The following is a 24301-nucleotide window of genomic DNA, read 5'->3' on the forward strand; positions in this document are numbered from 1 at the left end:
TGTATTTGAGAAAAGCAATAAATACTTTTATTTACATCAAGATGTGCATATTGATAACATCATCTTGCAATGTAAATTTGCATTTGTGTGCATTTAGAAAACTGTCATCAATTATTTGTCAAAGCCCTAGCTAGGATGAGACCTGCTAAGAGGATAACTGAGCCACAAATCTTAGCCTGAAGTTCACTGAGAAGTTTTGGTTGTCATAACACACTATTCTTGCTTCTACTGTACCTCAGGGGATGAACTGCAAACATCTCACACAATGCATAAAGTAACCACTTGCACCAAAGCAAGTTTTTAAGGGTACAGTTGTAGATTGCAGTGGCTGCTGCCTCAATTGTACAACTTGTACAAATTACACCTGTTGAAATGAGGACTAAGGTTATCAGTATAGTGCCACAGACAGACAACATGTATAAATATGCCGACAAATGATGTCATGAAGATAAATATTTTTTTGCGATTGTTGTGGTGGTGGAATAACATTATGTGTCTAGGATTTCAGTCTAAGTGTTTGCCAGTATGTCCTTCACTACTCAGATTGGTGCAGCTGAGAAGAGACACATTTGGGGGTTTTAAATGAGTGAAGGGAAGTGAAGAGACAAAACCCTTGAAATTCACTAAAGCTCACAGTGAGCAGAGATGGGAGTTTCAGGAGCAACAAAACATGGTATTCTGGGAACCAGACCAAAGACTACAGAAACCTCCACCAGGCTAGTAAGGACCTATGTGAAAACTCTATGTTGTATTGTTGCTCCTTTGCAATGCCTTTTTTACTATATGAGGGCTGCTGCCTCTCTCTCACTCTCTCGCTCTCTCTCGCTCTCTCTCTCTCTCTCTCTCTCTCTCTCTCTCACACACACACACACACACACACACACACGTGTACAGTGACCCTAAGTAAATTAACAATATTATTATTATATTATTATTAGTAACAAATTATTTTACAGGAATGACAAAGTATTACTTTGCTCCCTTCCCTTCCTTCTTTAATTTATTTCTAACTCTTACCCCAAACTGTCACCCCTTTAACAAAACTATAGAAACTTTGCCAGGTAGATGTAATTTAAAGGCAAATCGTCCGAATGGCAGTACTATAGCTCTTGCAACTTCAAACTCTTGGTGAATATTACCTTTATGTAGTGCAGGCGTACAATATTGTATGTGCATCATATCAGTGGTCCACAGCAAAGTACTAGTGTACCACTCGCCAAGCATCTTATCTATTGAGAGAAAGGATATAATAATCGGATTTCCTACAAGATGTTACTCTAGTTGTAGAAAAAACATGTGTACCATCTCACACAGGTATTCTTTAATTGGCCGTTAGATTTGTCCTGACCATCATAGTTTTTCCTACATGCAAGTTCTGTCAAAAAGTATTTACATTGAAAAATAGAAGATTGAGAAGTAGTTCCACACGCAGTAGCCTACTACAGGTGGCAGGCAACAAATATTAATAGGCTACAGAAATGTCATGTCTCACTCCCACACATTCAATATTATCAGAAAGTCTGATTTCAACTCTTTTTTAGTAAATCATGTACACACTGTCGCATTTCTGAAGACCATTCTTTGACAGAGATTTAATTTTAGCATGGTTGAACTAATATAAGACTTCTTTGGAAGGGAACATAAAACATAAAAACTTGCCCCATATATGCAGGCGTCTATGCCTGGCACATTCAGCATTTAATTTATTCTTCTGTATCCCTTTGAAATACACAGTATATGCCTCGTGGAGGTATCACAACTCTGTTTTGTGAGACTGCTTGCTGATTCAACCGTCCTGACCAATGAGATTACAGCACACACCCGAACGTCCCGCCCTCACCTTTGCAAACCAGCCAATCGGCGACGCCTCTGGGCCTCGGAGGCCGAGCCACACAGGTAACTCAGAAAAAAATTGAAGGGGGAGGGAAAAAAACTCCAGGGCTTGTTATGGAGTGCGTGTGAAAGAAACACGGATTTCCACCCTTCTCTACCAGTTAAACCAGTATCTCTGGATAGAGCACACTCAAGTACTTCGACAGGTAGAGTTTCTGACCGCAAAACTCTTTCGTAGCTCTTCTGAAAATAATCCCCCCTTCTCTCTCTCTCTCTCTCCCTCCGTTTACCTCAATTGAGTTTCCAGACCTTTTGTTCGCTCTTCTTATCACTTGGAAAAAGGTGAACCCTCGTGTTATTTTTATTTTGAATCTTTGCTTTAATTGTAGTTTTTACCCTTGTGGTCCCTGATGGCTTCGCACAGTGATACTCTGGTGGTGTTCTTTGGGGCAACAGCTGGTGCAAATGGGGGTAAACTGGGTTCGGATGAGAGGGAAATAATTCTCTTGGTGTGGCAAATTGTGGATCTACATGAGAAAAAGGTACGGACCTTTCTGACCCGCTCGTTGTACGGTTTCTTATTTACCTTGTGGCATAGTGTCTACCTGTAGTGGAAAAATATATTGTATGACATTTAAACCAACATGGTGTGTGCTCTCTGCTGAAACCGTCTGTAGCCTGCTTTTTTCTCACGTTAGCTTAGCGCCACATCAATCCTCTTGTCTTGTTAGCTCACCTTTTTACAGGTGTGCGACTAATTTTTTTTAAAACAAGCAGGTGAAGGAGTGTAATTTCACCAAAGGGAGAATACACGCAACTTTTTGGTTTGGCATGTCAGCTTCTCCATATATGAACAACTCTTTATTGACAATTAAAAGCTCTGTGCAACTACATTGTCAATTGTTTGTTTGACTTTATCAAGAGTGTATTTCCTGAATGTTGGGGTTGTAGTTTATTCATTTTTCCACGCTGTATTCTGCGCCATGAAATGCTGAATCCTTCCACAGGTGGGGAAGCTTCATAGATGTCTTGTCAAGCCTGACACTTTGGAGCTGACAGACCAGTGTAAAGAAGAGACTGGGCTGACTCTGGACGACCTTATCAAAGCTGAACCCTTGGACAAAGCTCTGCAACAGGTGAGTCCCTCAGGATATTTAATAATGAGGGGGGGGGGATGTCAGTCACCAATCTTTAAATGTTTTTTTTCCACTAAGGAACCTTAGACTTAAAACAGGCCTTTTCACACCAAGTTTGAAATCCCTCACTGGGGCTCTTAATTCATACAGTACATACATGATGAGAAATTCCCAAGCTAATTATTTCGAGACAACTTTCCACTGTTTTTTCGCTCAGAGCAAGATGTGACATGACAAGTCTGACTTGGTATTAAGCTGAGGAGTGTCAAATTTCCCTGTTGACCTTTTAAGAAAAATGGTCTTCCACCTGGTTGAGATATGTCATTGGCTTTGCTCTGACGGTTTAACTGTGCTGACAGTTTGTTAAAGCTCAGGAGCTGGGGGGTTGGGGCGGGGGGTAGAGCCCGGGGTGTGTGGAGATAAGGAGTCGTCGCAGGTCTAGTCTTGTCTTGGCCTGATGCACGCTGCAGACATCTGGAAGGCGGAATGTTTACCTGGGACCGCACCTCTGTTTTAGGCTGGAGGACAGAGAGGAGGGGAGGCTTTCAGATCTTGGGCCTCATCCACAGCAGCTTGTTACAGCACTTCTTTATGACCAGGACATGAATTTGTTTGCTGGTTTCCCTCGTGTCTGTAGGTGTGTTTTGACGAAAGCGCTTATGTTGCCAAACATGTTTTTCAGCCATCCATGCAGGATTGTTTGCACTCTGCGCACCTCTCCCACCCCTCCAGTATTTTGTAGTTTTAAAAACCTGTCATTATCATGTTGGAGCAGTGTGTTAGGGCTGATATTATTACTGCTGTGTTCTGAATACCATGTATTCATAAAAAGAGTGATTGGGGTAATCTGTTGAAAATGGGCTTGCATTCTTTTAAATTCTCTCTATAGCAATGATGCAGCTGTAGTTATTATGTCATTCAAACAAGAGACTTAACATTTCATGGGAGTCTAACTACTGAAGTATTTTGTGCCTCAAACAGGTCTGGTAAGACTTCAGTTCCACTGGAGGTTAGTTTGTGTGCTGAACCTTCAAATATTAACCTAAGCTATCAGTTGGTTCTATTCATGGCTTTGTCTCTCTGTTACTCTCTTTTACTATGGGCCATTCGAAGTTAGATTTTTATCCTTGTTGAAGCACGAAAGAAAAAGAAAATGGCAATTTTTCTAGATAATTTGGCTGTTGTTTTTTTTTTAAGATGAAGTAGCCATTCCAGTTTCAGTGATAGACAGGAAATAAGCAGCAACCTCTTATTGGTGGGCTTGTATTGACCTGTATGGCCAGAGCCCCCAAGGGCATCTGTTAGTTTTTCTTTATATTCTTTATAAATGCAGAGATTAGGGCTTTAACACTAGACTTTTTTGCAAACTGCCAGCTACATTTTATGCCGTTATTGTAAGTGTGTAACATTCAGTAGGATAAGCTCCTGGTACACAATGTACACATGTTCGAAATGAAGCCACTGTCTATTTTTCCATTAAAGTTAGTCAGTTCTCAGTTTGCCTACTCGGTACATGTAGGCATCTTTTTCATGATGCTTTTCCCTCCACACAGACTGATCCATAACAAAATATGACAAGTTTAAACACTGAGCTCTGTATGAAATACTATAAATGAGCTAATCTTAAATTATACAAAAGACATGACCGCATGATGTTCAGCAAACACCATTCCATAGTTTGCAATAGTTCTGCCATCAATGAGTCGAAAAATAACATCCCTCTGGAACGATTGTTTCAGATTTTAGTACACTTTCAGGAATAAAAAACCCTTGTATTAATACCAACAAACACCACCTTCACAATATTAACATTTTATTTGTGTAAATAACCTGGTTTCCTCACATCCAGTTGAGTCTTCAGACCTTCAGCATGAGGGCTCCATCAGAGCAGATCGATGTGTAATGATGATGCTATAGACAACATGTGATTACTTGTGTGCATTTCATGACTTCATCTGTGGCAGTTTTATCACACTATGATGTGAACTTGTCACACCTACAGTGCAGTGTGGGATTCTGGGATTGGGCTGACATTGGTGTAGTGGTAGTCAGGCTGTTGCTACACAGGGTTTGTTTTAGTCTAGGACATTGATGGCATGTCACAGCCTGTGTGGAGTTGCATCTGATGTGTGGATTGACACACTTTGTTGTTGTTGTCGTCGTCATTATTATCATTGTAGAACTGTAACTGTGGATTCTTTTACTCACCACACTGTTTTTTAAAACCATTTTAGACCACATCCAGAAATGCTGACTTTTGGTTTTGACTTTTGAGTTAAGTTATAAACATTTTGTGCTTGATTATAAAAGTAGTCATATTTTGATATGACTTAAAATGTTGAGTCACATCCTACAGTGATTCACCCACCCTGGATTTTAAGGCTATGCCAACAGGCTGCGTGAAGATGACATGCAAAAATGACTTTGATTTGGTTCAGCTCAAGCGTATGATGATGATGATGATGATTGCGTTATTGCAGCTCACCATTAACACTCTCACATTGCTGCTGGGTGTGTCTAAAGATTCCTAAGACCAAACTGTCAAATTAATCCCACTATGAAACGCAGGTCTTAAACGAGTTTTGATCCTGAGTTTTGTGCCTGTCACTGCAATGACTACATTTGCATAAACACTGGAGACATCAAGTTAAGACATGAAGTTGGAGAATATACTTACATGCAGTGCAATAACCTGATTACTTTAAAGTAACCTCTCCAGGCGTGTCTCCATTAACCTTTTAAATTTATTAAAGATTAACGTTATTCAAGAAAACGTGGAGGTATATGACACTGTAGCCTAAAGAGATTTCTTTGGAGACTGATTGTGAGTGAGTGAACAGGCTCTGCAGTGGGAGACATGTTTTCCTGACTTTTGTACCTGATACTGTTCACACTGGTAACTGCTTTTTCCATTGGTTTGTTTCAGATTAAGTTCTAGACCGATCTTTATTTAAGCTGTTTTGGTCTTTCCTTTACCTTATCCAACTATGTGTTTCCAGTGCTGGGTCTTGTGATATGCGATGTGTCAACCTTTTTTATAAACTGAGTTAAACATGCACACATGGCAAAAAATAAAATAGTGACACTTAAATTATTGTAAAAATGTTAACCCCATCACACACAATGTTGTCTGTGTTTGTATTTCCCCAGTTTCATATTTGCATCCTGAATGTAAGCAATGCTACAACTCTTACTGCGTCACAAATCATGCTATGGTGGCAGTGTGTGTTTTCACTTTAGGTTCCTTGAACAGCTAGGGACTGGCCTGACACTCCTTGCCGTTCTTATCGGATTTTGCTTCAGTCACCACCACCCTACCTCACCTCTGCATACAAACAGTCCAGCTCCACTGGAGAGCAAACTCTGATAGGACCATGTTCAAAGGCCACCTCCTCCCCCTCATCTGTGGAAATACCTTTCATGGGGCATAGTCAGACCGAAAGTTATTTTAAGAGGAACTATTGTTAGAAATATGTATGAAGGCTGAAATAATTTGGAGAAACTGATGGTAATTTTGCATTAAACGAACCTCAGTGTCTTCTGATAGTAAGATAACATTGTCATATAGAAAGTGTGACCTGGCTGTCACATCCCATCTGGTAATGAGTAGCCAATTTGTGGCCTCAGAGCCAAGTGTGCCAGTAAGGCATGGCAAAAATGTGTGTATCATTGAGTTAAAAGCATTATCTGCTTAAAATAGTGGTAGAGCTTTATTTTAATCTTTTCTACCAGCGACTTGCAAAAATTACAGAACAAAAGAGCATGAATAATGGGTGGATATGTTTTTATGTGACATGTTTCACATTAACCATCCTTTCATGTTAAGGAGTCTGTGTTTTTTCTGTGAACTGTTCTTGATGTTGCCATGTCCACCAATCTGTTGTCAGTTCAAGATTTGTCTTCTGTTCAGCTTGTTTGCTCAGTTTAACTTGTGGGTTTTGACACAGAAGAGAAAGGGAGAGGGTGTGTCACTACCTCTTCCAGAACATTTACTTTTCTCAGTAATCCGGCTTTAGTAATTGTGCAAGGTGGAGCTGCATGCACAGCTATGAGCAAACATTAGTACTGTAATGACTGTAAACATGAAATTGTGCTGTATAGCTATGCTTAAGATGTACCTCTGAATGAGTCCGTGCAATGTAACATAATTTTGGATTTTAGTATTTATTGTCAGAACAATGAAAGCTTCAGGTATTACAATACATACAACCTCTCAAAAACAAAACAAAAACACAGTCCATGCATAGAAAATGGTCTTGCCTCATTCATTGAGTGAGCATATTCAACTGGAGGGAGCATGTGGGGTATTGTGGTAGTCTTTTGCCTGTTATTTTTACACACAGCTTTATTGTAACATAATCAAGAAGTCATCTACATTTGGTACTAGGATGTCAACCAATGCAGATCCTTTTATTTATGTATGACCCTGTCAATTAATAACCCCTGCCTAAGATCTGGGTCACCACACCTACACTGTAATCTCACATATTGAATTGCTCTTAGTGTCCATGCTGCACAGTACAGTTCATGCTGCAAGGGACACATTTTAACTTAATACTACCGCAGTACAGGCAGAAACGTCATCTGAGCGAGTCTTGCATTTCCAAGTGCTGTCACTTCTTTCTTATCCGTTTGATTTCCTGACCGTGTAGCCTGGACATATAAGGATGTTTGATGCTGTTTGGCAGTTGACTCAAAAACCCCAGATATTAGAGCTTCCCACCAACATCTGAACCTGTGTCTCGTGTGAATGTGTATCTCCTGTGCCCACACAATGACCCTCAATACTGCAGAGAAATGTACCAGGTAAAATGAAGGGGAACTTGTTTGAACTTGTTTTAGAGTATGGTATTAATTGAGTTGGGGTTAGCTCTGTTTTTCCTCACTTTTTCATAACAGCACAGATAAGTTAAGATCAGACAGATAGGCATGGAATCACAACAATGATTTTCACATAAAGTTCAATGAATAGTGATTTTATAGTTCTACTGGGGTTCATGGGCCCCAATGAAACTCTACAGTAAATACCCCAAGGCATTTTTGTCAGGTTTTATTTTTCGCTTTTCTGTCCATCTACCCCAAATTACTTAAATATAACCCTGAAGCATTTGTTCCTTTGTCAGCAGCTGGTTGGCGCTGCCAAATAGCCCTGCACTTCCCTCTGACTGTTGGGGAGCATGTTCAAACACGAAGCTATAATACTCTCACTGCTTGAAGATCTGTCATATAGAGCCAGTGGCCATGTGAAACTTCTGCCTCTGTCAGTCACAAGGGTTTTGGTGGTCTCACATGCAGACAGACTAATTTTTCTCTCACAGACTGAGACTTTGAGGATTCATGGAAGAATAGGTGGTAAAAAACCCCCCAAAACATTAACTTTCTGAATTGGCCAATGACATACATAAAACAGAGTCTCCATCTTGCATTTTAACATTGAGCAGCAAGTAAATACAAATGATAACAATGACTTCAAAAGTATTAAGTATTTTTGCAAAGTAATGTTGGTCACATTTTAAGTAATGAATACTAACTCACGGTATCCCAAATACTCTGTATGAACAAGAAGTGCATTTCTGAGGGTTAGGGTTAGTTCCATTGCACAGTACAGTGATCGGTGTTATGTGAAATGGTCTGAAGAAAATTATTCAAAGCATTTTCAGAAATGCAGCACTGTGACCTCGGATGTCATTAGCCTCAGTTTATGTTGATATAGAAGCAATGTTGACAGTTAAATGCTGCCAACAGGTTGACACAACACAAGGAATGGGGCTCATTGCATGTTGGTAGTTCTAAATAAAACATGTGCTTATGTGGGAGGCGCTGGTATTTAGTTTTGGGTGTTGTAGCATCAGAGTTTACACAAAGTGGAGATGGACAGGTTGAACTCGTATGGGTCGTTTTTCCTCTTGTCTGACTGTGTCTGTTGGTCATGATCGAGATGAGTGGTGTGATCTTTCCTCTCTTTTTGTGTGCCCCCGCCCCTCCTCACTAGGCAAACACTGAAACCTGTTAAACAAGCCTCGTTCCTGATGAGAAACACACACACAGACACAGACAGTCGAATGTAAAAACACAACACCACCTTCACTTGTCTCTTATAACTGTAGCTATGCATGGAAAAGATGTGTGGTGAATGGTTGTTGTAAGGAAGCAGCTGTGGGGACTGGGCTTGGAAGTATTTGAGTCATTCATTATATTTGTGGCAGCAGCAATAGTAGAAACAAAATGGGGGGGGGGGGGGGGGGTTGGGAGAAAAGAAAAGTGGTGACAATATTATGTGGCGGCAATAATAATGACAAAAATGGCAAAGTCTGTGTGGGTGTTGTGTTTGTATATGTGTGTGAATATTAATGGATATTATTTGTTTGTGTTTGTTGTGGCACTAAAGCTCACTGGCTACTCAAGAGATTTAAGAAGTTTTGAATGCTTTTTCATTGAATTGGTCACTAATTCTGTTAGAAGATTGAACCACTGTGAGAGGATTAATTGTTTTCTGTTTTCCCAATTTGGTAAAAATAGTTTTTTTTGGTGATAGTTAGGGCTACAAGTAGAGGTGTTGTGATTTTTTTTCTGTGATATGTCAAGTATGTCCAAGCGTCCTAGTATGCACAGTGAGGGGGAAAGAAGGATGCTGCATCTACAGTGATGACTGACATTTGGAAATGTATTTCTTCCCAGAAATTTTGCACCAGAGTACATGGAAGTACTGGTCAGTTGTGTTAAGGGTACAGTATGTTCATAATGGGACCTGGCAAGTCATACATTCTGTGAATTACTTTTCCTTCAATTTGGTGCCTATCATGGGTGATTTGTTAACAAGAAAGTCTGGGTTGGGTGTATGTGAGCTAGATGACATAGTGAAGTTTACTATTTCATTGACTTTCCAATAGGCTGGCACAGTTGTGGCAGTGTTATCAAAGCTGTTTCTTTAAACAGTGTTGTTAAGGAAGGGTGTACCCTTGATTACCATTTCATGGTATTCATTTGTTTTATATCGAGCCATGAGTAGTGATGATGATGATGATGATGGGTTCAGTGCCATCTGTCCTTCAGTGTCCAATGTGTCCACTGTGTGTTTGTCACTTTTCACATAGTGGATGGTGTTTGCACATCAGTTATTTGAACCAAATTTGACCCGTATATTGTCATGTCACAAAATGTTTGTAAATTAATGGGAGTGGGGGAAGCTCAAAAATTACTTCATTAGATGCATTGGGTATGTTCAGATTCAGTATTGATAGTGCTGTTTTTTGTGATCGGTGAAATTTCATTGATTGTTAGATATTGTAACAATTTTTCAATTGCTAACAATAATTTTTCTCTGTTTCATTGTGCAGTTCCAGCAAACGGTGTCATCAGAAGTAAAATGTCTCGGCAGGAGTTCTTACATGCTGTGTGTCAACAGTCCCCTTATCATTCGACAGGCCCTCCACCCCGAGGCTTCCAAAAAGGTAATTCATGTTTCTTCTTGTTTGGAAATTAGAATTAATTGCTTTGATAACTAAAAAAGTTTCCAGGTGTTTTTTTTTTTGTTGCTAATTGTTGAGAATTAACATGTCATGCTGTGCCTTGAAATACCAGAAACCCTACTAAACCAACTAGTTATGTCTTTCATGGCCTTATGTTAGTGTTACCTTTTTAATAAGTCATGGATTTTTTTGAACGGGTGTTCCTGGTTACAATCTCTAGATTATGTAAACATGTACATTCCCTTTCCTTCCAAATTCTCTCTTTGTCACCTCTTTGTCTTGTTAGCTTCTTGGTGCATCGGATATCATTATCTGCCTTGCTTCCATCCTAAATCCTTTGTTTTTTTCTCTTCCTTTTAGAATCTGGTCCTTCCTGAATGTTTCTTTTCATTTATGGACATGACAAAAGATTTTCACAAGTGCTGCCCCAATGCCGGCCCTGTGCAGAAGCTCACACTCCCCTCCATGCTGGAATGTATCCATTGCTAGCCTGTACATGTTGTTGTGTGACATTCACTTGAACTGTATCTGTAGTCACATCATGTTAATTCTGTATGCTACAAATACTCTTTTTAACTGTGTTTTTTAATATAGATATATAGTTAAAAATGTACAGACTAATTTATTTGCCAGTTCAGTAAAAGGATGTAGACACTAATCAATAACAGCCGAAATCATCAACTAGTAGTACAAAGTTAGAATAACGGACAAGTTAAACCGAAGCACATCCTTGACTATGCATGCAGTTGTCGGTCTTCCTGCTGAGTCAGAGCAGTTGATGGGGGTGAAAGAGGTGAGGAGCATGGTGCAGCTGACACTCTGCATCCTGGCTGAGCCGCACAGTAAGTAACCGCCAGACTTTGTACCTAAAATGAGTAGATGCAGAATACCTACAAGCTTTTGTGCAGTAGCTGTCAGTAGCTGGCCCTAAACTCTGAAATACCTGTGCAGAGAAACAAGAAAAATACCTGGCCAATATGACGATCAATGTAGTGGCATGAACTGTTATCAACAGCTCGTAGTGTATGTTAATCTACTTTGACTACCAAATTGTGGGTTTCTATAATCAGCACTGTGACCGTGTCATTGCTGTGTCTGACAGCCTGTCTGTCATATTTTTAATTTTATGGAAACTGGAGCAAAGCAAAACACTTTTAACAAGAAAAAACTTATGTACTATATCTTGATCATATTATTTCCAGTTAACTAACTTAAGACATTTTTTTAAAAGAAGTTTTAAATATCTATTTGATGTTTTTCAGTGTGACCAGTTCTTGAAAAGGTGTTTTTTAAAAGCAGCAAACCCACTTATTGTGTGAGTTTACCATTACATGCTTTCATGCAGTACTATAGATGACTTGAAGGATGTCACAGTGCAAATAAATCAGTATCTGATACTTTTCATCCCCTCTGGCCTTTCCCCCTAAATAACAGCCAAGTAATCTTGTGTGTGATAAGCAAGAGGAATGCATAGTGTTCACTGCTCAAGAAAGAGAACATTGTTTAGGACACATTTAATCATTTCCTTTTTTTTGATTTTGCTTTTTCAGATCACACATTTTCCTGTGTTGAAACAGTGAAATACAAGTTTGATTCTGGCACATGGTATGTATGAACTTTTCAACAGATATACATCTTTGCGCATGCTCCTGTCACACCTCTTTAAGAGGACTGTTGTTTACAGACTAAACCCCCTCAGTCGTGCTCAGACTTCAGGGCCCTTAGCATTGATTACAGCAACAACGACACCACAAGTGTGTTATTAAAGCTGTCCAACTTTGCCATCAAGTACTTACCTGACTATCTAGTAGCAGAGCACCAAATCCTGCTCTTCTCAGACAGCCAAAAGCCCATCACCTTGACAACCCCCTGACATTTAATCATGGGAGTGTGTTACTGTGTTAAGCACTTACTGTGAGTGGCCTCTGTGCCTACAATCTGTAGACATTTTGTTCACATATAACAAATAGGCTATTCTTTCTTGTATCTGTGGAGATGTTAATAATAATGTGGAATAATATGTGCTAGTAATTGTTCCTTTCTCACTACTGTCAGAATTAATGTTTTTCGCTCTCCCACATGGTGTTTGTTGCAGCAGTAAGACCGAGCCAGTCGACAGTGAGACAGTCATCAGAGCACGGGGGCTTCCATGGCAGTCCTCAGACCAGGACATTGCTCGCTTCTTTAAAGGCCTCAATATTGCCAAGTATGTTGCACTTTATGGACCTTTTCCAACAGCTTTGTTACTCCGTTAAACTTTATTGAGTTTCTCTTACAGAAGAATGTTACACAGGAATATTAAGAGCAGATTTGTTGCATTTCTTTTATTTTTAAAATGGCTAGTGATCTTTCATTGCGATTGCAAAATTTGTTTTGAAATTTACAATGTTTGTAGGTCACAAAAAACACTTTTCTTTCTTCTTTAAATACACAATGGAACCCCCAAAGGTCTGAATTAATTGTTAAAATTTTGTGTTTAAAGGTACTAATCATTTTACTTAAGAGTGGAATAATCAACTAATAAACGCTCTTATTACAATATGTGGGTACTCTTCTATTATATTCAGTAGACCTTTTTTAAACATGGCAACAGGTGTGATCTTGTTAAAATGTCAGATAATCATTTTTGAAAATATTAACTGATGTTTGGTATCCCTGTTGAACCCCCCTTCAGTGACTATACTGTCATGAAGTAGGAGTGTGAATCTGGAGGCAGAGGGGAAGTTTCAGTTTTATACCTGGTTGTAGTATCTGCTCTCATTGCGATGCATGTACCTATGCTCCTGTGTTTCAGAGGTGGCGTTGCCCTGTGTCTCAACGCTCAAGGCAGGAGGAACGGCGAAGCCTTGGTTCGCTTCATCAACTCAGAACACAGGGACCTGGCGCTGGAGCGCCACAAGCACCACATGGGCAGCCGCTACATCGAGGTTACTCTCAGAATTTACCTCTTGTTCACTCATAATCATGATAGTTCAGTTTTGTTTATTTTAAACATGCTTAGCTGAACACTAGTTCCCTGTTTGTAAGTCCTTCAACTGTGAGTCTGTAAAATGTCTTCTAACTAAACGATCCATAAGCCACCTCAGGGCCAGATTACAGTGACTAGTGAAGGTTCAAAAACATTTTTGATGACTATTTAATAATCAGGCTCAATATCAGTTAAAAGCTATGGCCCAGGTGAGTCAGTGCTGTGTTTTTACTGCTGTTTTTATTTTGTTTATTACAGTGAAAATCTGGCTTGTCACTTTTAGTTTAAATGTGATATCTCTGTTAGTTTATGGTTAAATCCATGTTCCATCTTTTCAGGTGTACAAGGCCACAGGAGAGGAATTCCTCAAGATTGCTGGAGGTCAGATTTCAGATTTTTTTCCCCACTGTATGCATTAGTCATTGTGAACAACTTTCTGTTAGTATGTGGCACCATTTGTATTTATTTTATTTTATTTCTGAGGAAAAACAAAACCTTTCCACATCTGTAAAAGAGCAGCTCTTTAATGACTGGATTTATTTATGGCCTGGCTCTCTCTCTCCTATTACCTGTGTCTTTGCCTCATCCAATCAACTCTCCAGCGGCTTATCTTAGACTAATGAAAGACGCTTTGTGAGAAGCTTCCCCCGCTGCCCCCCGTCCCTTACCTTAGCTTCTTGTCCCTAGCCCAACCCTCTGAGGCCAGTTGGAGAGAGATTTTACTCTTGGCTAACAGGAGTTCACCTGTTCAGTTCAGCCTCAAGCTCCTCTCCCCTGTGGGAGAGGGGGCTGATGGCTGGTGAAAGGGCCGGCTCATTGCTGATACAAAAGGGGTGTGAAGACACAAAGGCAGGGCACAGGGCCTCTGGACCATAGACCAGCAGCTGGCAGTTAAACAGAACAGAGATAACTGACAAAGAAATACAGTCACTCATAGAAGATAACTTACAGCGGCTGCCAGTTTGACTGTGGACTTTACTCCGATGAGTTAAGATCAATACAGATTGACAGCACATTGGACTTTAAGCAAATAGTGCAAGCAGGCAAGACATAGCTACATATTGAGAGAAATAATAGCAGTTCATAGTAAAAATGTTAACACAATATGCACCAAAGAAAGGAAGACAGAGTTCATAATCTACATTTTTTGTTTTAATTTGAGAATTTGTTTGACCTTTTAACATTCAATACAGATAATCAGTATACCCTGAATGTCTTGTTTAGTAGTGGAAGAAACAGAGAAACTAATTAATCATAGTTCTGTTCAGATAAAGATTATTGCTGGTTAGTCTGTAACATGCCTGGGCTGTAACATTCAAACAATGAGCCACTTTATATGAACAGTATTGTTTATTCCGTTCACCAAAATCACAAGCAAATCTTGTGATCAGTAATCAAACTGCAATACAATATCTGGCTGGAGATGTAGTTTAATTTGCTTTATCAACTGAATACTTTCTACATACAAAAATGAAGTTGAAATAAAACTGCACTGAGCCTGACACTGTTGAGCAAGGACAAAGTGTGAGATGGAAGACTTTTTGCTTTTACAGCCCCTGTTTGCATGGTCATGAAGGGTTATATCCTCTCAGTTTTTGCAAGTCAAACCTCAAATGGATTTGTCTTGAACTATGGTAGTTTAAAGAGAAAGTGGTTCAGGTGATCAGTCCTGTGCACATACCATTGCGCAAAGCCATTGTTACAAATTGGTTACAAACCAGCCTGTATGAACACTTTTTGCTGCAGTCTGCCACTCTGTTGCCTAACCACTCGATGGTGATACTATAACAATTATGACTAGGTTCACATGGTACTTTTTACAGAAGATGGAAGTGGTTACATCTTGCAATGGTTTGTAAAATAATGAAACCTGCTCTAGTGTTTCATCAGGTTATTTGTTTGTAATATCTGGTTACAGTTCCTCATTAGATTTTCCTGTAAATATAACTATTTCATGATAAATACAGATGAAATACTAGAAGAATAGATATATTCCTGAGGGAGAATGTTATACATATTGCTCACTTCACTCCAGTCCAAACTGACGAGCAACACTGGGATTGTCTTATTTGCTCAGTAGCTGATGCCAGGTGTTTGACCTTTGCTGTCTTCTGACACCAGGTACATCCAATGAGGTGGCCCAGTTCCTGTCCAAAGAGAACCAGGTGATTGTCCGTATGCGAGGATTGCCATTCACCGCCACACACCAAGAAGTGCTGGCCTTCCTCGGTCCTGAGAGTCCAGTCACAGATGGTGCAGAGGGTCTGCTATTTGTCAAGTACCCTGATGGACGTCCTACTGGCGATGCCTTTGTGCTCTTTTCTTGTGAAGAGTACGCCCAGAACGCCCTGAAGAGGCACAAGCAGATCCTGGGGAAGCGGTATATCGAGCTGTTTCGGAGTACTGCGGCTGAGGTGCAACAGGTAAAGGTTTTAACTGGCTGGACTGAAAAACAACCACGGATTTCAACAAAAGTGGTCTACTATTCAAAATGGATGTCCTGTAAGAAAGCTAGAGGCTGTGGATGCGGATTGTGGAGCAGGCAGTAGTCCTTTTAAATAAAATAATTGACTTTAACCCCCTATGTTTGGCAGCACTAAGTGTCCTGAGAAAGCTGAGTGCTTGATAGCTGATGCTTTGCTCAGGCAACAACAAATTCCTCCTTCAGGGGTCAATAAATGACAGGACAGTTATGTAGATTGGGTACATATAGTCGTGTGTGTTCTTGCCTGTTTCAAAAGAACATTGAGACTTATTAAAAAAAGGAGGGGAAATTGTGGTTTCTATTTGAGACACAAACACACATGCCCATGTTTTTCTTAGTACTTTTTGTTGCGAAACAAACTAATCACTATAAAAATGTAATTTATTTATTAATTTTTTTTGCAATTAAGGACCTTGAGAAAGACACAGCCATCATTGGTAACTCAAAAAGGTTCCTTTTTTATATGTGACAAAAATCAACATTGGCCACATTTGAGGTCCACAGCCTCTGCTTCCCCTGCCAGAAACATTTCCCAAGAACTGATGTCATGACAACATAGAGAAGTAAGCAAACACGGTATAAGAAATGTGTGACAAAACATTATTTCACAATGTATACATTTTTAATCATCCTTGAAAACTGCTCTAAACTTGTTTTCCTTTTCATTTGATCTTGTAGAAATGATTCAGTAACTGCAGCCATTACTGACACTGCAAAAATTGAGGTTTCATGTGTAGTTTGGTGCCAAATAAACTTTGTTGACCATGTCTCATTAGAAGGTTGGACTGTAGTGTGTAAAAATTACAAAAACTAACCGTAATATTTTTAGGTTCATCATTGCCATTCCTCTTTTGTGTTTGCCAGGTCCTGAACCGCTATATGTCCACCCCACTGATCTCCACGCTGCCCCCTTCACCCATCGTGCCTGTCCCTGTCCTTGCCTCTCCTTCCTTCCTTTCATCAGCCAGCAGCACTCGTGACTGTGTCCGCCTCCGTGGTCTACCTTACACCGCCGGCATTGAAGATATCCTGGAGTTCATGGGAGAGCACACTGTTGACATCAAACCCCATGGAGTCCACATGGTCCTCAACCAACAGGTCAGACTGGTGGAACACACGCGTACATGTGAAGCTGCAGCTTTTAAAACTAAACATGGTAGAACAGAAAAAACCTCAACTCTGGGAGTGTTTGAGGTTAATCTGCTGTATGATTCCTGTTGTCCAAATATAGCAAAAATGTGAATGCAACATTTATGAAACGAAACGAAAATTGGATACACAACCAAGACTAAGACCAGATCAGATTTTTTGCAAAGAGCTCAGTTTGGGATTGTATGATAAATACAAACATAATAATGTGATAATCAGTGTTTACTAGCTATTGACCAGGGTTATCCTCTTCTTTTTTAAATCAAATACTAAATGTTGTGTTAATCCCATTGTTAAAATGTTTTAATTAATTATGCATTAATTATATATATATAAGTATTTAATATCTCTATCTTTGACAGATTTTGTTAGAATATAACTTGATATCGCCACATATTTTACAGTGATAATGTCAGAGAAATGTATTTGTTTTTAACTGTTTTCTTCGTCTTCTCTCTGCAGGGTAGACCCTCCGGTGATGCCTTCATCCAGATGAAATCACCCGACAGGGCATTTATGGTGTCCCAGAAGTGCCATAAAAAGACAATGAAGGACCGTTACGTGGAGGTGTTCCAGTGTTCCACAGAGGAGATGAGCATCGTTCTGATGGGAGGAACTCTGAACCGCAGCGGACTCTCCCCTCCGCCCTGCAAACTTCCCTGTAAGTTAATAAAGTCACCATCTTTTGATTATGCTGATAATTGAAACAAATCAGTGTTCAAATCACAGTGTTTTTTAATCTGTTGGGACACAGAAATGTTACCTGATCAGAGTTTTTTTTTTTTTTGTTTTAATGGGGGAGGCATTTTAAGCCTTCATTACAGTGTCAGAAGAGAGTGTAGACGGGAAATAAAGAGAGAGAGAAACAGGATATGACATGTGACAGAGGAATAAACAAACAAAGTATAAAGCCGTTACTCTTCTTCTGAAACAAGGATGACAGTTTCAACTGGACTAAATGCAACTCACACTCTGTACTTTGCTCCGTGTGACTCATATCTGCCTTTAGTGCTGGAGATTAGATTGGCAGCAATGAGACAGCACTTTCATTTTTTACTTTTCTGTGTTTTTCTTCATAATAGTCACTGATCAACTTCTCGTTTCACTTTAGACCCATGAAATAGTTGTCTGAGAAATGTGTTTATGATTTATCACATGTATCTTCATTAGAATTAGAGTAAACGTTAAAAAAATCACCCTGACTAACCTGGAAACAGTATAAAGTCAGCAGTGTTATGTGTCACTGTGTTCCCTGGTTAGTGCTGAGGGTGACTACAGTCGCCCATAGCATCAAGCTGATAGTGGCTGTTTGTATGTAAATACATCTGTACTGTCATGTGTTTGTTTACATTGTAAATATGACAGCCTGAAGGCCACAGTGAGCTTAGTAAATTATCTGACTGCCATGTGGAAGCTTTTTTTTAGACTTTTAAGTTGAATGTGTTGTTTAAAGGAAAAATCTGTAGGTTTTTGCTTTTGGTTGAGACATAAGTGGTGTGTTTAACCACTCCATCAAAATCACCTGTTTTGGTTTTAGTTTTTATTACCTGGACTCTTTCTTGTACTAAATGTCCATTAAATCTTCTAGAAATACTTTACAAGAGAACACATTGTACATGTTGAAATTGCCATGCTGCATGTTTAAGCTATTCATATCAGTCCTAATAGACTTCACAGCTGGTAGGACGCCACTTGTGCTGTTAACAGGCATGTAAATTACTAAATTTTGTCTAAATGTCTGTCTCCTTCTGTAGGTCTGTCCCCCCCAACAGCCTACACTGCCTTCCCCACCCCACCTGCCCTTCTCTCAGAGGCTGCCCTCTACCAGCCCCCCCTGCTGGCTGCTCCAAGACCTCATCAAACCACCACGCACAGCCCCGCTCACGCTCTGGCTTATTACCCCCCTCAGCCACATCTGTATATGAACATGAACATGAACTACACCGCTTATTACCCCAGGTTAGTGCCTCAGCAGCCACAGCTCAGTGGAAAAGAAATACGACACACAAGTGACACGTTTGCTTTGGCTGTTCCTCCCCTTCATTCACCTTGGCTCTCTTGTTCTCTCACTCTTCATCTCCTCTGTCTGCTATCCTCTCCCTCCAGCCCCCCAGTTTCTCCCTCCACAGTTAGCTACTTCGCAGCTCCACCTGGAGCAGTAGCTGCAGCAGTGGCAGCTCAGCCCCACCCTGCTGCAGCCGCCTCTCCTGTGCTGCCCCAGCCTGGTGCCCTGGTCAGGATGCAGGGCCTGCCTTATAATACTGGAGTCAAGGACATCCTCAGCTTCTTCCAGGGATACCAGGTCAGTACTTCTGAAGATCTAGAAGATGCCATGTATCAGTTAATAGATGTTTGCAGGGATGAAGCCGTCACCCAAAGCCTTTATATCACCCACTTGATAATGTAAATGTATTTAAATGCTGACCAAGTTAACCAATGTCAGTGTTTTAATCATATTTTGTTGATTGTGAATTCTTCCCACAGTCTGCTACTCCACATGAAGTGGAAGATTTATAGTAAAAAAAACAAAAACACTGAACCAGTGATGCTTTTTATTGCTGAATCATACCACAGCAGTATTCAATTAAGAGACATGTGGGCACTTGTCGCCCCACCCCCTCTCCCTCCCCCTCATATGTTTTTTGTTTTTTGCTGCCAGGCCAAATTAGGTGGAGCCCTCTGAAGCAGGTATGAACCCTGACAGGTGTGACTTCAGATGAGGAGGGAAATGAAAAGGGGTGGGGTTTGAGGTGGAGGGGTTGTGTTGTTTGCACAGAGTTTGGGTTCTGCTTTTGGTCTTTATGGCTCATAACATTTAGTACTGCTACAATCCATATATTATGAAGTGTGTGTGTGTGTGTGTGTGTGTGTCTAAGACAGTGAGAAAACTTTACTTTAGGGCATAGCCAGCATCAAATTCACACCAAACTGGAGGTGTGTGTGTGTGTGTGTGTGTGTGTGTGTGTGTGTGTGTCCACGTCTGACTGCTGGCTGAACTACAGTAATTATATCCTTAATGGAGTGAGTGTGTTTCCTGGCTGCAGTAGGGTCTCTCACACTGTCCCTGGGTGAGAAAAGAATTCCCACAGCAGCACTGGTGTCCTCTAACCTTACAGTCCCACACTTAATCAGTCTGCCTGACTCCTTTCCCCCGCAACAAGAAGGTTGTCACAATCAGTATGCTGTCATTTGCTAATGATTTAAACAGAATAATGAAAACGTAACATAAAATAATGATAGTAGCAAAAATATCAATGATAATTACAGAATATATTACATCAATAAGGGACACGGTGAAGAAAAGGAAAAATACAAGAGGTAAAAAGAAAGGGGGGAAAAAAGTAAATAATAATGATGGAGAGTTAGTGGTGTTAGTCAGTGGGACACTCTACCATAAGGACTATGTAGAGGTTGCATCTCACAATATGTATGCACTCTCTGTGTGTGTGTGTGTGTGTGTGTGTGTGAGTGTGTGTCATTGGCTTGGTGCATCAGTGAGAGTGTAAACTTCTGCATCTAATAATGTGTACTGACCTGTGTAAATCATCGTGGAGGCTCCCACCCCTGACTGTCCGTTCATTATCATGCTGTCTGTAGTATGCCCCTGATGAGTACAGCGGTGTGGTTCAGATGAACGAACAGGCCAGGAGTCTGATTCAGCCCAAAGAATGGCTTTGTCTTTAGGGACTCACACCAAGGTAAGAAGAGCCTCCAGACCAGAGAACCAGAATGGTCAGAAAGGGCATTTCCTGGACTATCATTAGGTTGTTTAGGCCAATGAACTGCTGAGTTGGTGTTTTGCAGGTCAAGATGTCTAGAAGTCAAGCTTAAATTTGGGCTAAATTTGATCAAAGGCTGAAAACATTTCAAAATGTTTAGTTATATTTAAAAATCATTTAATGACTATTTAATAGTTTGGGGATGTACTCTATATCAATGATATTTTAACGTTCAAATCACCAGCACAGTGTTTACTGCCTGACTAGTCAGTTACCAAATCTCAGAAGTTTTGCCAAGAAAACTTTTTCATTTGGTTATTACATATGTATGTGTTGCAATCTACACATTACAGAAACATTGTAGTTTTCTAAATATGTCCAGCATAAAAATGAAATTTCACAGATTATTGTGTCCACTATGGCCAATTTGTGGGTCTCAAATTGCCACTGCAGTGGAGAAATATTTCTCTTATGAGAACCTAGCACTGTAACATGACCCGTCATCAAACAGGCCCAATCTGAACAGGAATGCCCATTCTAGCCATTGCGGTTCTGAGCTCCTGATCCGGCATGTCAGCCTGCCTGCTTCCCAGCCGGGTCTGCCTCATGCACTTCATCAGTCTGTCTCTCCTGGTAGGACTGATATGAGTGCTGATTCTGGATTCCTGACCGACACTTTAAATATGGTGCACGCAGAATGAATGATATATCAGAGACACTTACTATTAATGTGTAGTTATTTCAGTCCTGTGAAATGACGTGATTATCAGTTCAGTTCAGTTTTACTCCTTTCACAACAACGCCCACCTGCAGATCATTTGCTGTAATAAAAGGAAAAATGCAATGATCCAGGTCATAGTTAAAGTGTATATGTAAAGATTTGTAATATTAGGAAGATGTCATTAATAGATGTCTGTGTACGGACATCTATTAATGACATATGATCAACAGCAGGGTCAAATCATCATCCTGTGGAGGGCTCACAGTCTGTGGGTTTTTCCTTCAAACAAGAAACAGTGTACATGATTTCACTGCCTAAACTTGCACTTGAGGAGGAATTAAACAGTTAATTCACTCAGGTGTCCTGGTTGGAATGAGAGCCTGCAGACTGCTGACACATGACAACCCATCCCTGATCTACAGCGATGGTGAAAACTATATGTCTGCTTGTCTCCAGACAGAACTGAGACCTTCACAAACCACTTTTGTCTAGTGGTATACAACTTATTATTATTTAATATATTCATCGTCAATTACAAAATTTAGTATGATGCAAACATATTTCTTGATTTCTGTCATTCATGTTGTTTTACCAAATTACTCTAACAATTGATAAAGCACTAAACATTGCATACTTTCAAATTGCTTCTGCTATCATACATATTGATTTAGGAACACTGACTACATACAAACTGCAGTATTAGTTGGTCTTAATTCAGCATTTCTGCATTAAATTACTTTATGACTCAATCATCCTGTGTGCAATATCATACTAACACCGTCATGCAATGTGATTCTCTAACATGGAATGGAGTCTACTCATCGAGTTGTTTTGTATCAGCATGTCTTTCTTTTTTTGATGCAATACGTGGTTGCATGCAAACTAATAGTAAATTAATGTGCCTGTTCTGTGGGTGTCCGATCCTGTGGGAACAGCATGTACTCTGCTTTTCCTCTTTAAGCTCTGCCCATTAATCTTTTTTTTTTCTCAAACCTACCTGGACCAGTTTGACAAGACCAGTTTTTTCATGGGATTTTTTCCTCCTCAGCTTTATGGGCTCCCCCTGGTGTTTTTGTGTTGCCACTGCATGAAATGGAAGCGATAATTATTTTCTCTTCTTTGTTTTTGTCTTTCTTTCCTTTATTTTTTATTTTTTTGTAGCTCCAGCCAGATGCCGTTCTCATTTTGTACAACTTCAGTGGCCAATGCAGCGGCGAGGCCTTGATCACCTTCCCCAGTGAGGAGATGGCTAGGCGGGCTGTAGTTGAGCGCTCCAACCATCCTTTCTACGGCCAGCAGGTCCACTTGGTCTTCTGTAACTGACCATTAGTCCTCCATCTCTCTCCGTCACCCTCAATTTAACCTCCCACAGAAGAGCTCTGTAGCTCCACGTCTACAGCAACAATTTTTGCTTTCCCATCAGAACAGGTTCCAGTACATCCCAGCACTACATAAAGCGGCTATTGAAACTCTCCCTCCTCCATGCTCTGCCATAATGCTGGCCCTGACACTCCTGAAGCCGCTGGTGGAGTTCAGTATTGTTGCCATGTCAGCTTCACCATCCAGCTCCTTAGGTGAAGCAGTTGAAGTCATTCATGCGGGGCTCATGTTTTTGTGGGTGTTTTGCGTAGCATCACTGTGTATCTGCTCTTACTGTAATAGCTGGTTGTTGAGACGAGATGGTGCGGAGCCTGGAATAGCCCATGTCAGTGGCTCTGCACAGCCACATCTACATGTATATTTATACACTCTATATACAGTGTGTCCCTCATAAAACTGTACAGATGTTCATCCTGAAATGCTTGACGCTGCTTCCACCTTTACAAGCATTCTTCTGCACATGATCTTTTCTGATATTTCTGAAGTTTGACTTTTTACCACTACAAGATGTTTTTTTTTCTCCTTTGTAATCCTTTGTGTTAGTGCTATGCAAACACAGCTGTGTGTATGTTTATGCACAATGTTTATTGATTTAATGGCCTCCAGCAGTGAAGTGGTGCCATTTTAAAAAGAGAAAAAAAGCCATAAAGACTTTGACTACTGAAAATAAAGAGTCAATTTGAGATTGTTCTTAAGTGTCATGGAGTAATTTGAACTAGCATTGAGCTGCAGGGACTGTTGGCTAAAGAGCTATATCACAGATGTGCCACCTAATTTTGTATTTTTGTCCTTCTGTAAAAAGCATTTATGTTTGACGAATGTCATCTGTCCTCAAGCACTACAGATTTACTTTTGCTCTAATCAAAGCATTAAGGAACAGAGCATCTTTAACAGAGTAGCCTAATGAATTGATTCTATTTTTACCTATCCTATTTCCTTAAGAATTTGAGATTTTGTTAATAAATGTAAAAGACCTGAGGCATGTCCTGATGCCTTTTGTAATTATCGACCTCAACTACTGTATCTTCTGTTCTTATTTCCAGACTCTTTATAGTGGTCAGTCTGTAGCATGCTTTGATTTCTGCTTTTGAACAGAGTACTATGTAAAGCTTTTCCTGTGACAGGCCTGCTGACAGCTGGCTGAATTTTTTTCGTAATAACTGTGCCTACACTACCCAGAGTGCAATACTGGCCCAAATAAGGCTAGGTCAACCTGTGGTGGCAGAGGAGATATTGTTTTTGTTTAAAACTGGTATGAATTTAGAAAAATGTGTATGACTGTAAACAATAAAAATATTGACGATGAGTCGTGTTTCATTTGGTGTCATTCAAAGTGACTTAATGTAATGTGAATTTAAACATTGTGATTTGTCTGTCATCAACTGCCCTGATGAGGGGTCCAACATCCCTGGTTCACATCTGGCTGAGAAGTTATGTTGTA

The 24301-nt window shown here is 40.1% G+C and overlaps 1 protein-coding gene across 6 annotated transcripts; it reads left to right on the plus strand.

The window, feature by feature from the left end:
• The first annotated feature begins 1906 nt into the window (after positions 1 to 1906).
• On the plus strand, positions 1907 to 24241 carry esrp2 (epithelial splicing regulatory protein 2). Of its 6 annotated transcripts, XM_053318497.1 has the most exons (17): positions 1907 to 2039; positions 2223 to 2375; positions 2841 to 2969; positions 10307 to 10420; positions 10799 to 10913; positions 11185 to 11280; positions 11989 to 12043; positions 12534 to 12644; positions 13233 to 13365; positions 13745 to 13787; positions 15528 to 15829; positions 16756 to 16989; positions 17503 to 17701; positions 18795 to 18999; positions 19147 to 19342; positions 20638 to 20738; positions 22642 to 24241. In XM_053318497.1, the coding sequence occupies exons 2-16, from the start codon at positions 2244 to 2246 to the stop codon at positions 20722 to 20724; spliced, it is 2151 nt and encodes a 716-aa protein (XP_053174472.1). In that variant the 5' UTR covers positions 1907 to 2039; positions 2223 to 2243; the 3' UTR covers positions 20725 to 20738; positions 22642 to 24241. The 6 variants fall into 6 exon arrangements, with proteins under 6 accessions (XP_053174472.1, XP_053174474.1, XP_053174469.1 ...); XM_053318499.1 differs by lacking the exon at positions 20638 to 20738; XM_053318494.1 differs by lacking the exons at positions 20638 to 20738; positions 22642 to 24241 and having other exon boundaries at positions 19147 to 19953.
• The last annotated feature ends 60 nt before the right edge of the window (positions 24242 to 24301 follow it).

Source organism: Scomber japonicus, chromosome 1 (genome assembly GCF_027409825.1).
Source record: "Scomber japonicus isolate fScoJap1 chromosome 1, fScoJap1.pri, whole genome shotgun sequence".
NCBI classification, from domain to species: Eukaryota; Metazoa; Chordata; class Actinopteri; order Scombriformes; family Scombridae; genus Scomber; species Scomber japonicus.

Bases quoted from the DNA above. Each gene is read 5' to 3' on its own strand.
- esrp2 (XM_053318499.1), top strand. From the start codon at position 2,244: ATGGCTTCGCACAGTGATACTCTGGTGGTGTTCTTTGGGGCAACAGCT. The intron at 2,970-10,306 runs GTGAGTCCCTCA...TTCATTGTGCAG, and splicing joins TGGACAAAGCTCTGCAACAG to TTCCAGCAAACGGTGTCATC. The intron at 17,702-18,794 runs GTAAGTTAATAA...CTCCTTCTGTAG, and splicing joins TCCGCCCTGCAAACTTCCCT to GTCTGTCCCCCCCAACAGCC.